This window comes from Gorilla gorilla, chromosome 23 (genome assembly GCF_029281585.2).
Source record: "Gorilla gorilla gorilla isolate KB3781 chromosome 23, NHGRI_mGorGor1-v2.1_pri, whole genome shotgun sequence".
In the NCBI taxonomy this organism is placed as follows: Eukaryota; Metazoa; Chordata; class Mammalia; order Primates; family Hominidae; genus Gorilla; species Gorilla gorilla.
This window is the reverse complement of record NC_086018.1, coordinates 29,486,971-29,500,280: the sequence shown is the minus strand read 5'-3', so window position 1 is coordinate 29,500,280 and position 13,310 is coordinate 29,486,971. Positions and strand designations below refer to the sequence as shown.

Below are 13,310 nucleotides of genomic sequence, written 5' to 3'. Positions count from 1 at the left end.
CCCTTAACCATTGACCCTTCTTAGTTTAGTGTTCAGTTGCTTTCTGGGATAATGTTAGTAGTTTGTTGTTCAGAATTCGAAGAGTTTTTGTTTTTCCGCATGAGTAGAAGAAGTATAGATGTTTTGGTCAGGTGCTTTTCAGAGTAATGTACCAGAGTTTCCTTTTGTGTTAAGACATCCTTTAGTTAGCTTGTTTCTCAAATGTTAATCTGCCTGGGGGATCACCTTTAGGCCTTGGGAAAGGAATTCTGAGTGGTAAGCAGGGGTGGTCCTGAAGATTCTACTTTTTAACCCACTCCCAAGTGGTGCACATGCTGCTGGCCCACTGCCTATACTTTAAGTATCAAGGCTTTGGTCTTAGAGAACTTGATAAATGGTGTTGGTGGTGTCAAGTAACTCAGATGCATAGTTATTCTTTGGGGTTCAGATGATGTTCATTGTGCTTCGAAGAATATTTTAGGACCTCAAGTTAGAGTCACATTGGGTGCATTCAGACCTACTCCTAAATCTCATTGTGGGATGGTTATGAGTGGGTTTATCATATGCACCTGTTACCCTGAGGGTCTTGAACCCCTAAGTTATAAATGCTGGTCTGTTTTCTAGGCCACATTCCTAAGACCAAAAGCTATATTTTGGTAGTATCTAAGTATGCATTTTTAAAGTGATTGGGTCATGTTGAAGGACTTTTGGAGGTTATAGAGTGGGGTCTCACCTGAAAGTTATGGTTTAAGAGTGGTTTAGACAGTGGTTCTCAAAGTGTGGTCCCTGAACTAGCATTAGCATCATCTGGTAACTTGTTAGAAATACAAATCTCAGGCCTCTTCTCAGTGGTATTAAAGGAGAAACTTGGGGAGTAGAGCTTAACCGTCTGCATTTAACAAGCTCTTCAGGGGATTCTGGCTCTGGTTCAAGTTTGAGAACCATTGGCTTAAGAAATGATCACCTGCTCGCTGGGTGTGGTGGCTCACACTTGTAATCCCAGCAGTTAGGGAGACTGAGATGGGAGGATTGCTTGAGCCCAGGAGTTCAAGACCAGCCTGGGCAGGATGACAAGACCCTGTCACTACAAAAAAAATTTAAAAATTAGCTAGGTATGGTGGCATATTGCCTGTAGTCTCAGCTAAACAGGGGACTGAGGTGAGAGAATAGTTTGAGGCTGCAGTGAGCCATCATTGCGCCATTTCACTACAGCCTGTGCAACAAAAAGAGACCCTGTCTCAAAAAAAAAAAAAAAAAAAAGATCATCTCCTGGCAGTAGTGCTCATTCAACCTTTTCTTCGCCAGAAGCCCTTGTTCACCAGTTCTGGAATATAGTACCTGCTATTCTGTTAGTGATGCTGTCTTCTGCTTGAAATACAAAATAGAAATGTTTTAGGCCATCCCACTATTCAGATCCATGTGGTTTTCTTTTCTGTTTTTTTGCTTTGAGACAGAGTCTCTGTCTGTCGCCAGGCTGGAGTGCAGTGGCCCTATGTCGGCTCACTGCAACCTCTGCCTCCTGGGTTCAAGCAATTTCCCTACCTCAGCCTCTTGAGTAGCTGGGACTACAGGCGCGTGCCTCCATGCCCAGCTAATTTTTTTTACATTTTAGTAGAGATGGGGTTTCACCATGTTGGCCAGGATGGTCTCGATCTCCTGATCTCATGATCCACCCACCTTGGCCTCCTAAAGTGCTCTGATTACAGGCGTGAGCCACCACGCCTGGCCTCACATCCATGTTATTTTCGTCAAGTGAATAGACTAATCTGTTTTTTTTGTTTGTTTTTGAGACCGCGTCTCACTCTGTCACCCAGGCTGGAGTGCAGTGTTGCGATCTTGGCTCACTGAAACCTCTGCTTCCCAGGTTCAAGCAATTCTCCTGCCTCAGCCTCCTGAGTAGCTGGGATTACAGGCACGTGCCATGATGCCCAGCTAATTTTTGTATTTTTATTAGAAACGGGGTTTCACCATATTGGTAAGGTTGGTCTCAAACTCCTGACCTCAAGTGATCCACCTGCCGTGGCCTGCCAAAGTGCTGGGATTTCAGGCGTGAGCTACCGCACCTGGCCAAATAGACTAATCTTATAAAGGATACATACGTTATGCTGTTCTTCCTTTGCTCCTGTGTTTTGCCCCTGATTCCTTATTAAATGACTGTCACCTGCCAGTTGGACAGGGAATAAAAGCAGAGACACTCAGAACATTCAGCTTGATACTGACCAGTGTTAAACATGCGTATTAAAGTTAAGTGAATGTTGAATTATCTTAGTTTAACTTCATGTGGAATTTTTTTTTTTTTTTTTTTTTTGAGACAGGCTCTCACTGTGTTATCCAGGCTGGAGTGCAGTGGTACAGTTAACTCACTGCAGCCTCAAACTCTGCATTCATGCCATCCTTCCACCTCAGCCTCCTGAGTAGCTAGGACTACAGGTGTGTGTCACCACACATGGCTAATGTTTTCATTTCTTTGTAGAGATAGGATCTCATTATGTTACCCAGGCTGGTCTCCAACTCCTGACCTCAGGCGATCCTCCTGCCTCAGCCTCCTAAAGTGCTAGAATTCCAGGTGTGAGCCACTGCATCTGGCCCCATGTGGACTCTTCATAACCTTGACTAGTTACAAAGTGGCATTATTGTAGTCATTAGTATCTCCAGGGATCTTTAAGGGAGGCCATCCTAATTTGTGGCTGGTAGGCCAATTGGTCATAGCAGTCAGTACAGCCATGTTTGTCTTTCCTTTAAAACAATCAGGAAAATGGACAAGCAGTTGAAGTGACTGACTTGAGTCATCCTAGCCTTCTTGGATATAATCAGAAGACTTGAAGCCAATCCCCAGAGAAAAGAGTAACTGTGATTTAAATCCTAGGTTGAAACAGGAATCAGGTGGTCCATTTTTCCAGTACAGAAGTCTTATTTGATAACTAAATGTATCTTTCATAAACTGAGTAGTAACTCAGGTGGCATTTCTGTGACAGATTTAGTTATAAACTTCTTAAACTAATTTAAGGATACCTATTTATGTTGGAGAAGGTAGAATTATGGTATGAAAAGTCATTGGGAGGACAAGGTGGGAGGATGAATTGAGTCCAGGAGTTCACGACCAGACTGGGCAATATAGTGAGACCCCATCTCATTAAAAAAAAAAAAATTGCCAGAGGTGGTGGTGTGCACCTGTGGTCCCAGATACTCAAGAGGCTAACGTGGGAGGATCACTTGAGCTTGGGAAGTTGAGGCTGCAGTGAGCTATGACTGCACCATTGCACTCCAGCATGGGCAACAGAGTGAGACTCTGTCTCAAAGAAAAAAAAAATTATTCAATCTTAATGTTTCAGCTGTCCAGAAAACCTATCTCACTGGAAGTTGTTAGAGCAGGCTGGCTGGCAAGACCATAGAGAATAGCTTCTGACTGCTTTTTCATACCCGTTCCTTTTTTGTTATTGTTGAGACAGAGTCTTGCACGATCTTGGCTCACTGCAACCTCCACCTCCCAGGTTCAAGTGATTCTCCTGCCTCAGCCTCCTGAGTAGTTGGGATTACAGGTGTGTGCCACCATGCCCAGCTGATTTTCTTTTTTTTAGTAGAGACGATTTCGCCATGTTGGCCAGGATGGTCTCAAACTCCTGACCTCAAGTGATCTGCCCACCTTGGTCTCCTAAAGTGCTGGGGTTACAGACGTGAGCCACTGCACCCGGCCCCTGCCTGTTCCGTTTTGTTTTGTTTTCAGAGGGAGTTTCGTTCCTGTTGCCCAGGCTGGAGTGCAATGGCATGATCTTGGCTCACCACAACCTCTGCCTCCCGGGTTCAAGCGATTCTCCTGCCTTAGCCTCCCGAGTAGCTGGGACTACAGGCGCACGCCACCATGCCCGGCTAATTTTTTGTATTTTTAGTATAGTTGGGGTTTCTCCATGTTAGGCTGGTCTCGAACTTCTGACCTCAGGTGATCTGCCCGTCTCACCCTCCCAAAGTGCTGGGATTACAGGCGTGAGCCACCACGCCCGGCCAGGAATATTTCCCTTTTAATCCCCCTTCCATAAATGTGACTTATGTGAAATTCTACATAATGTCAGAAGGTCCATCAGAATGCATAGTTGTTTCTGCATAGGATTTCTGCAGAAAGAAATGGATAAGGATTTTAACCATTGTTCTTTTGGGCTTTTGTTGAGATTCATTTGCTTTCCACTTTAATACTGATCACCAAAAGTGGGTGTTCATACTAGTAATTCCCCAATAGGTTTTGGGAGCCTTGACACATTTTCTTTAAGGAAGGCTGCTGCAACTAAGAAAATATGTTTATGGTTCCTTGGGTGTATGGCTCTTGGGCAATTAGCAGCTTGTTCTTGCCTAGTCAGGTTTTAGTAACCTGTGCAAAAAGTGAAGTCTCAGGTATTAACTCTTATATTCGCCATATGGTAATCTTAATGAATTCATTCGTGATCAGTAAGTTCCTATGGGTTAAGACTTTCCAGGCTAGGCACAGTGGCTCACACTTGTAATCCCAGCACTTTGGGAGGCTGAGGCAAGATGATCACTTGAGCCTAAGAGTTCAGACCAACCTGGGCAACACAGCAAGACCTCATCTCTACAAAAAATTTTTTAAATTAGCTGGATGTGGTGGCATGCGCCTGTAGTCTTAGCTGCTTGGGAGGCTGAGGCAAGAAAGATCACTTGAGTCCATGAGTTTTGAGGCTGCAGTGAGCTATGATCATGCCACTGCACTCCAGCCTGAGAGTGAGACCCTGTCTCAAAAAAAAAATCTCCAAAAGGATAGATTAAAAAAAAAAACAAAAAACACCTCTCCAAAAGGGTAATATCACATCCTTTCTTGAAATACTCATAAGAAGGAAGCACTCCTAGTTAGAGTGGCCACTTCCCAAGTATTCTGTCTTTAGCCATAGTTGAACGTTTTCTTTGAAAATATCCCAAAGGGGTATTTCCATGAATAATGTTAAGGGCTCTTGATGAGATGGCAAGTTTAAGAACTCTTTTCGTGCTTGCTTCGGCAGCACATATACTAAAATTGCAGCAATACAGAGAAGATTAGCATGGCACCTGCGCAAGGATGACACACAAATTCATGAAGTGTTCCATATTTAAAAAAAAAAAAAAGACTCTTCTCTTGGCCAGGCATGGTGGCTCACGCCCGTAATCCTAACACTTTGGGAGGCCGAGGCAAACGGATTACCTGAGCTCAGGCAGCCTGGCCAACATGATGAAACCGCGTCTCTACTAAAATACAAGAAAAACATTAGCCGGGCATGGCGGCATGAGCCTGTAATCCCACCTACTCAGGAGGCTGAGGCAGCAGAATTGCTTGAACGCCGGAGGCAGAGGTTGCAGTGAGCTGAGATCGCCTTGGTGACAGAGTGAGACTCCATCTCCAAAAAAAAAAAAAAAAACTTCTTTCAAGAGACTGGAAGAGCTGTAGGGGTGGGGATGAGTCATCTGTCTATGTGTGGCACTAAACTGGGCACACAGGATATATTATGTGGACAGTTGTAAAGAGAGCAAACTTTTTTTTTTTTTTTTTGAAACAGTCTCTGTCACCCAGGCTGGGGTGCAGTGGTGCGATCTCAGTTTACTGCAAGCTCCGCCTCCTGGGTTCACGCTATTCTCCTGCCTCAGCCTCCCGAGTAGCTGGGACTACAGGCACCTGCCACCACGCCCGGCTAATTTTTTTGTATTTTTGATAGAGATGGGGTTTCACCATGTTAGCCAGGATGGTCTCGATCTCCTGACCTCATGATCCGCCCGCCTCAGCCTCCCAAAGTGCTGGGATTACAGGCTTGAGCCACCATGCCCAGCCATTTTTTTGTATTTTCAGTAGAGACAGGGTTTCACTGTGTTAGCCAGGATGGTCTCGATCTCGTGACCTCGTGATCCCCCCGCCTTGGCCTCCCAAAGTGCTGGGATTACAGGTGTGAGCCACCGCACTCAGCATTTTTTTTTTTTTTTTTTTTTTTTTTTTGAGACAGTCTTGCTCTGTCACCCATGCTGTAGTGCTGTGGCATGATCTCGGCTCACTACAACCTCTGTCTCCTGGATTCAGGCAGTTCTTGTGCCTCAGCCTCCTGAATAGTAGCTGGGATTTCAGGTGTCCACCACCAGGCCCAGCTAGTTTTTTTATTTTTGGTAGAGACGTGGTTTCACCATGTTGGCCAGGCTGCTCATGAACTCCTGACTCAAGTGATAGCTGGTCTCGGCCTCCCAGTGTTTTGAGATTACAGGTGTCAGCCAGCACGCCTGGCCCAAACTGTATTGACTTAGCTCATGATTTCTCTCTTCCCCACTTAAGTAGGGGATCTTCTTGTGCTGGGATACCACCTTAAGCATCTTAGGATCATGCTGGAAGGTAACACATTTAGTGCTGTAAACAGTGAGGAAGTTTTCTCTCATTTTTCCCTAAATGTCCACGTGGACCTTGGGCCACATTTTGAGAAACATGCTCAGTTGGAAGCAATAATTTTTAACCTCTTTGGTGTTCATTGGAAATCTTTTGAAGGTGTGAACATTCACTGCAGAAATTGCACAAATGCATCATTTTCCATATGGTTTCAAATGGGAGGTCTTATACTCCTCGACACCGTGGAACTGGTTTAAGAAGTCTTACTTTTCAAGAACAGTAAATACTGTTTACCCAGATGTTTACAGTGACTCCCTGCCACTTTTACAACCCAAGAGTTGTCTTGTTTCTAAGCCCATTTCTCAGTGAAGAAAATGGCTCTTTATCCTCTGTGGACAGGTGAGCTGTGTTTTAGCCATTGTATTTGGTCAAAAGTGCGCCCTGGCACAAATAATGTTGCTGGTGTGGTTAATGTCAGTGTGTAACTAGCTTGCTACTCTGCCTTCTGCTCTTACAGGCCTGTGAAGTTTGTACATCTGTTCACTTAAGCATCACACCTATGTATGCTAAGCATGTAAAGTCAACAACGAAAACTGGAATACGGAAGTGAAAATGAGAATTTTGTTAACTCTTGTTAACTGAGAGTAGTTGGTGTTTATCACTCTGTGATTAGAGCAATAACTCTAAGAGGAAAGATTATATTGAACAAAACATTAACTTTGAATAACCTCTCAATTTCAAATTGTCTTTTTTTTTGTTTTTTTTGGAGACAAGAGTCTTGCTCTGTCGCCGAGGCTGGAGAATCTCAGCTTACTGCAACTTCCGCCTCCTGAATTCAACCAATTTCTCCTGCTTCGGCCTCTCAAGTGAGGCTGAGATTACAGGCATGCGCCATCATACCCAGCTAATTTTTTTAATTTTTAGTAGAGACAGGGTTTTGCTATGTTGGCCATGCTGGTCTTGAACTCCTGACCTCAAGTAATACGTCCGGCCTCTTTTTTTTTTTTGAGACAGGGTCTCTGTCACTCGGGCTAGAGCGCAGTGGTACAATTACAGCTCATTGCAGCCTGGATCTCCTGGGCTCAACCAAGTAGCCTGGACAATAGGCATGCCACCATGCCCTGCCTTTTTTTTTTTTTTTTTTTTTTTTTTTTTTTTGAGACAGGGTCTCCCTCAAAAAGGGTGCAGTCTTGGCTCCCTGCAACCTCTGCCTCCCAGGTTCGCAATTCTCATACCTCAGCCTCCCAAGTAGCTGGGGCTACAGGTGTGCACCCCCACACCTGGCTAATTTTTTTGTTTGTTTGAGACAGAATCTTACTCTGTTGTCCAGGCTGGAGTGCAGTGGTGTGATCTTGGCTCACTGCAACCTCTGCCTCCCAGGCTCAGGCAATTCTCCTGCCTGAGTCTCCCGAGTAGCTGGGATTACAGACGTGCCAGGCTGGTCTTGAACTCCTGATCTTAAGTGATCCACCCGCCTTGGCCTCCGAAAGTGCTGTGATTACATGTGTGAGCCACCGTGCCCAGCCCATATTTTCCTATTTTTAAACTAATATCCTTTTTCTGTTCCAGGATTCCATCCAGGATACCATATTATGTTTAATTGTTCTCTCTCTTTAGCCTCCTATTTTCCTTTTTTTAAGACTGTTACTTCTGTTAAAGTATTTTTTGATTACTCGTCAATAGGACCAAAATTAGGCTTTTCTGGATGTTTTGTGGTTGTGTTAAAGTATTAACCTTTCCCAGGTGACTCCTAAATAAATAGGTAAAATCATTATATAGTTCAGCAAACAGCTGTAGTGGTAATTGAGAACACCTACTGGGATCCCTGTTACCTTTGGAGTTAAAAGTTTCAAACAAAACACCACTTAGAAACTTCCGTACATTAAGAATTTACACATTTAAGTGTGAAAGATTGTCTTTGATTGAATAGCACATTAGGGTTCTTAGTATCTGCATGGGGTAGTAAGGGGATATGTGATAATCTTTAGTTACTTTTAAGAGTAAAAAATTGCTTTGCAGTGGTTTCTCCTGTAGCATTATGTATAAGTATTTCCTATATTGCAAGGTCCTTCCTGTTTCTACTAGAAAAATTTTAAGCCCTCTTGTCCTTAGGATTTCTGTGTTACAGTAATATCTGATATTTTCATAATTACTATTGCTCCATCCTCCCTGAACCCTTCCCCCCAGCCCCAAAGTTGTGCTAACCCTACAGATCTGACACCATGTTTGCCCTGAAGATTTCTCTGGAGTCTCCCGTGGTGTGTTTTGTTTTTTTCTTTTTTTGAGACAGGGTCTCTGTCACCCAGGATGGAGAGCAGTGGTGCGATCACTGCAGCCTTGACCTCAAGTGACCCTCCCACTGCAGCCTCCTGAGTAGCGGGGACCACACTCGGTGAATTTTTTTTTTTTTTTTTTTTAAACGGAGTCTCGCTCTGTCACCCAGGCTGGAGTGCAGTGGCGCGAACTCAGATCACTGCAACCTCAGCCTCCCTACAAGTAGCTGGGATTACAGGCATCCGCTACCACACCTGGCTTAAGTTTTATATTTTTAGTAGAGACAGGGTTTCACCATGTTGGCCAGGCTGGTCTCAAACTCCTGGCCTCAGGTGATCTGCCTGCCTCAGCCTCCTATAGTGCTGGGATTACAGGCGTGAGCCACTGTGCCCGGCCCACTCGATGAATTTTAAAATATTTTTTGTAGAGACAGGTGTCTCCTTATATTGCCCAGGCCGATCTTGAACTCCTGGACTCAAGCAATCTTCCCGCTTCAGCCTCCCAAAGTTCTGGGAGTACAGATGTGAGCCACTGGACCTGGCTGACTCCTATCTTTACTGGTGATTTATAGGTTGTATGTTCTTTGACAATTTTTTTCAGAATTTTGAACAGCCTCTAGGTATGTCTTTGTATTTGGAACTCTGTTTATCTCAGTCTTAACAAATTTTTATTCGTATTTCTATCCAGTTATAAGACAGGTAATTCATAAATAAATCCTAAATAAATGCAAATGCCTGATTGATATCCTGGTCTTAAAACTGAAATATAGTCCTAAGGCATCTTCTTGTCCTGAAGAAAACATTTAGATGCTTCAGTTTTCTGTAAACACTGAGAGAATTCATGGTATGCTATACCCAGTGATTCTTGTGGGCTGATTGAGCAAATCTGTCCCTCCATCCTCACCCCAAGATGTTGAATCAGTGATCTGAGAAGCAGTGCACATTCTCCTACTACAAGGCCTGGGATGGGAGTGTTGCCAAAGTCATGGCATAGTGGTATGTGCTTTTTTGCAAGGCAGTTGCAGCATTTTACTGGTGCTGAAAGTTTCGGAATTGCTTTTTAACTTTATTATAAAAAATATTTCAAAGTATACCAAAAGGAGGCAGTAGTTTGTTGTATATATGGGTAGATATGTGTGTTAGTGTGCATGTGTGTATATGCAGGTGTGTATATGTAAGTGTGTATATTTCCTAGCTCTACTGAAAGGGCCTTCAAGCAAATGAGGATACCCAGTTCCCAGACCTTGGTGTTTTATGCAATTCCTCACTTAAAGAAACTAGGATTTCTCAGAAATAGCTGATTCCAGGGCTGGGACAGGATGAATACAAGATAAGCTAGAACGTATGACAGTCTTTAGAAAAAAAAAAAAAAAAAAAAAGATGGCATGTTGAAAAAGACACATGGGCCAGTTTGAAGAGGCACCCACTGGCAAAATCTGGGACAGTTTGAGCACCACATAATTGAGGACATTAATGAGTTATAGACCAACAGAAAAACCAGGAGTCAGCCGGGCATGGTGGCTCACGCCTGTAATCCCAGCACTTTGGGAGGCTGAGACAGGCAGATCACTTGAGGTCAGGAGTTCCAGAGCAGTCTGGTCAACGTGATGAAACTCCGTCTCTACTAAAAATACAAAAAAAATTAGCCAGCCATGGTGGTGCATGCCTGTAGTCCCAGCTATTCGGGAGGCTGAGGTGGAAGAAGTGCTTCAACCCAGAAAGCAGGGGTTGCAGTGAGCCAAGATTGCGCCAGTGCACTCCAGCCTGGGCGACAGAGCAAGACGGTCTCAAAAAAAAAAAAGAAAAACTAGGAGTCTGTGAGTCCATACCAATAATACATAGGTATATAAACAGGGGAAAGGAGGACTTGCCTTTACAGTATGATGCCAAGTGCTGGCTGGTAAATATGGAGAGTGGAGAGAGGGCTAGAGTGGCAAAATGAAGAGTGGTTTGGTCAAGAATCATTAATGGATGCTAACTTTAGTGGAAAACTGAAGACCAAGATATTTGGGTGATTTTAAAGTGTCTCCCCACAGATTGCATGCTAAATGCAAATGGGAAAGCAGTAACTAAATAGTAGAGAAACTAGAGAATACCTTGACCAAATGATCAAAATTAGCACCATAGATAAAGGACAGATGAACATCATGGCCTCCAGAAGTGACGGTCTGTGAAGGACACAGCACCTCTTCAGTTGGTATTCTGCCCCATGGATATTTAGGCTCAGTCTATCATGAGAAAACATCAGACCAACCCAAAATGAATAATGTTCTTTTACAAAAAGGGACTATATTTTCTAGAAATGTCACTATCATAAGAGACAAAAGTTGTAGAAATGTTCTAGATTAAGGGAGACCAAAGAGATACAACAGTCAAATATCTGATTCCAGACTGGATCCTGTTTTGGAGGGGGAAGATCAATATAAAGGACATTACTGGGTCAATTTACAAAACTGGAATTGGGAAAGTAGATTAGAAAAAAGTATTATCAATAGCTATGGTTATAAAAAAACTGGCAGTTCTTCTCAACTTGGGTCTGCAGAAGTAAGTCTTCATGCCCTGAGGCATTGGTTATATGTGAGGGATTAGCCTCTCTCCTGTGCATACCAGCTAAGTACATCCTTGAGAGAATGGGAAAATAGTTCACTCAGGTCATTTTCTGTAGGGCTAAATTCTCTCATGGAGCTGGACAACAGGCTGTAAAAGAATATCTTCATTCTTAGGAAATAGGCACTGCAGTATTTAGGAGTAAGGCATCATGACTTATGCAATTTACTCTCAAGTTAGTCAAAAAAAAAAAAAAAAAACTCACTCATATGTGGAAGCCAAAAAAACTTGGCTTCGTGGAGATAGAGAATAGAATGATAGATACCAGAGTCTGGGAAAGGTGTGTGGGTGGGATGGCAGAATACAAAGAGGTTGGTTATATGGTTACAAACATGCAGTTGAAGAAGGAGTAAATTCTAATGTTTGATAGCAGAGCAGAGTGGCTGTGGTTAACAAGTGTATTGTATATTTCAAAACAGCTAGAAGAGAGGACTTTAAATGTCTCCAAAACATAGGAAGGATAAATACTTGAGGTAATTGACACCCCAGATATCCTGACTTGATCATTACACAGTTTATACATGTAACAAAATATCACATATACCCCACAAGTGTATACAAATGTCTGTATCAATTTTTTAAAATTCTGCAAAAAAAAAAAAGTAAATGATAAATAGGGAGAAATGTTAATAGGTACATAGTATATGGATTTTTTTGTGTTTTTTTAGTCTTGCAACATTACATCTAAAAAAAACTGTCGCCCCCCGGGCCCGGTTGCTCACACCTGTAATCCCAGCACTTTGGGAGGCCGAGGCGGGCAGATCGCCTGAGGTCAGGGGTTTGAGACCAGCCCGGCCAACATGGCAAAACCCCGTCTCTACTAAAAATAGAAAAATTAGCCAGGCATGGTGGCGTGTGCCTGTAATTCCAGCCACTTGGGAGACTGAAGCAAGAGAATTGCTTGAACCCAGGAAGTGGAGGTTGTAGTGGGCCAAGATTGTGCCACTGCACTTCATCCTGGGCTACAGAGTGAGATTCCATCTCAAAAAAAAAAAAAAAAAAAAATCCCCTTGTAAATTGTCATCTAATGCATTGAAAATTGGTAAGATTAGGCAGAGGTTTTATCTAACACTAAAGTTTCCTTGCCTTGATGAGCATTCAGTGTTACGGAATGTAACAATGTTATTCAATAGCAATTATGAGAGACTGTTTTAGCCAGAAACTGATCACTTTTAAGTTACTGGATTATTCTGCTTGAGCTTGTGAGAACCTCAATGTACTCCAGTCCTTTCTGAAATAAGGCAAGATATAAATAAGAATTGTGTGAAGTGTTTAAGATGGACACTTAGAATTATTCAGAACAGAAGTTTAAAGTGTGTGGCCTAAGAAATGTAATTCAAAATGACTATTTGACTTCTCTTTTTAGGAAGAACTCTTGGATATAAAAGAACTCCCCCATTCCAAACAGAGGCCTTCGTGCCTTTCTGAAAAATATGACAGGTATGTGTGTCATTCTAGTCCTTAACTACTTCTAGTCAATAACTTTTTGTTATACCAAACTTGGTAAATTAAGAATTGTATTGTTTTGAAGTTTTCTGGTAGAATTATAAGTGAAAGAGGGATTTCGAAAGGTAATAAGATGGGTTTCAACTACCTAGGAATGAAACTAAAATTAAAAGATGACCTGGTCAGAGTCACATAGTCAGAAAGCAGAATTAAGACTTGAACCCGACAGAGCGTGGTGGCTCACGCCTGTAATCCCAGCACTTTGGGAGGCCTAGGTGGGCGGATCACGAGGTCAGGAGATCGAGACCATCCTGGCTGACATGGTGAAACCCCATCTCTACTAAAAATACAAAAAATTAGCCAGGCGTGGTGGCATGCGCCTGTAGTCCCAGCTACTCAGGAGGCTGAGGCAGGAGAATGGCATGAACTCAGGAGGCGGAGCCTGCAGTGAGCCGAGATCGTACCACTGCACTCCAGCCTGGGTGACAGTGCGAGATTCCATCTCAAAAAAAAAAAAAAAAAGACTTGAACCCAGGAGTCCTCACCAGGGTCTTGTCCTCTACCAGTGGTTTTTTGCACTGTACTTTGAGGGTACCTGCCTCAGGTATGCTGCTCAGGGGGGCTCTTGGTTCTTTTTTTTGCATTCCCACAAAAAACTATTCAGC

General features: G+C 43.1%; 1 protein-coding gene and 1 non-coding gene across 5 annotated transcripts in view; both read left to right on the top strand.

Annotated features, from left to right (window-relative positions):
* The window catches only part of EIF4ENIF1 (eukaryotic translation initiation factor 4E nuclear import factor 1), a 51,138-nt gene that overhangs the window by 5,922 nt on the left and 31,906 nt on the right, over positions 1-13,310 (top strand). For all 4 annotated transcript variants that reach the window (XM_031005461.3, XM_055374246.2, XM_055374245.1 and 1 more), the window contains exon 3: positions 12,566-12,639. In XM_031005461.3, the coding sequence (XP_030861321.2) occupies positions 12,566-12,639 (74 nt within the window). The remainder of the gene's footprint in view (positions 1-12,565; positions 12,640-13,310) is intronic.
* Positions 4,967-5,073, top strand: LOC115931985 (U6 spliceosomal RNA). The gene has a single exon (XR_004068376.2). It is a non-coding gene; the product is annotated as a U6 spliceosomal RNA (small nuclear RNA).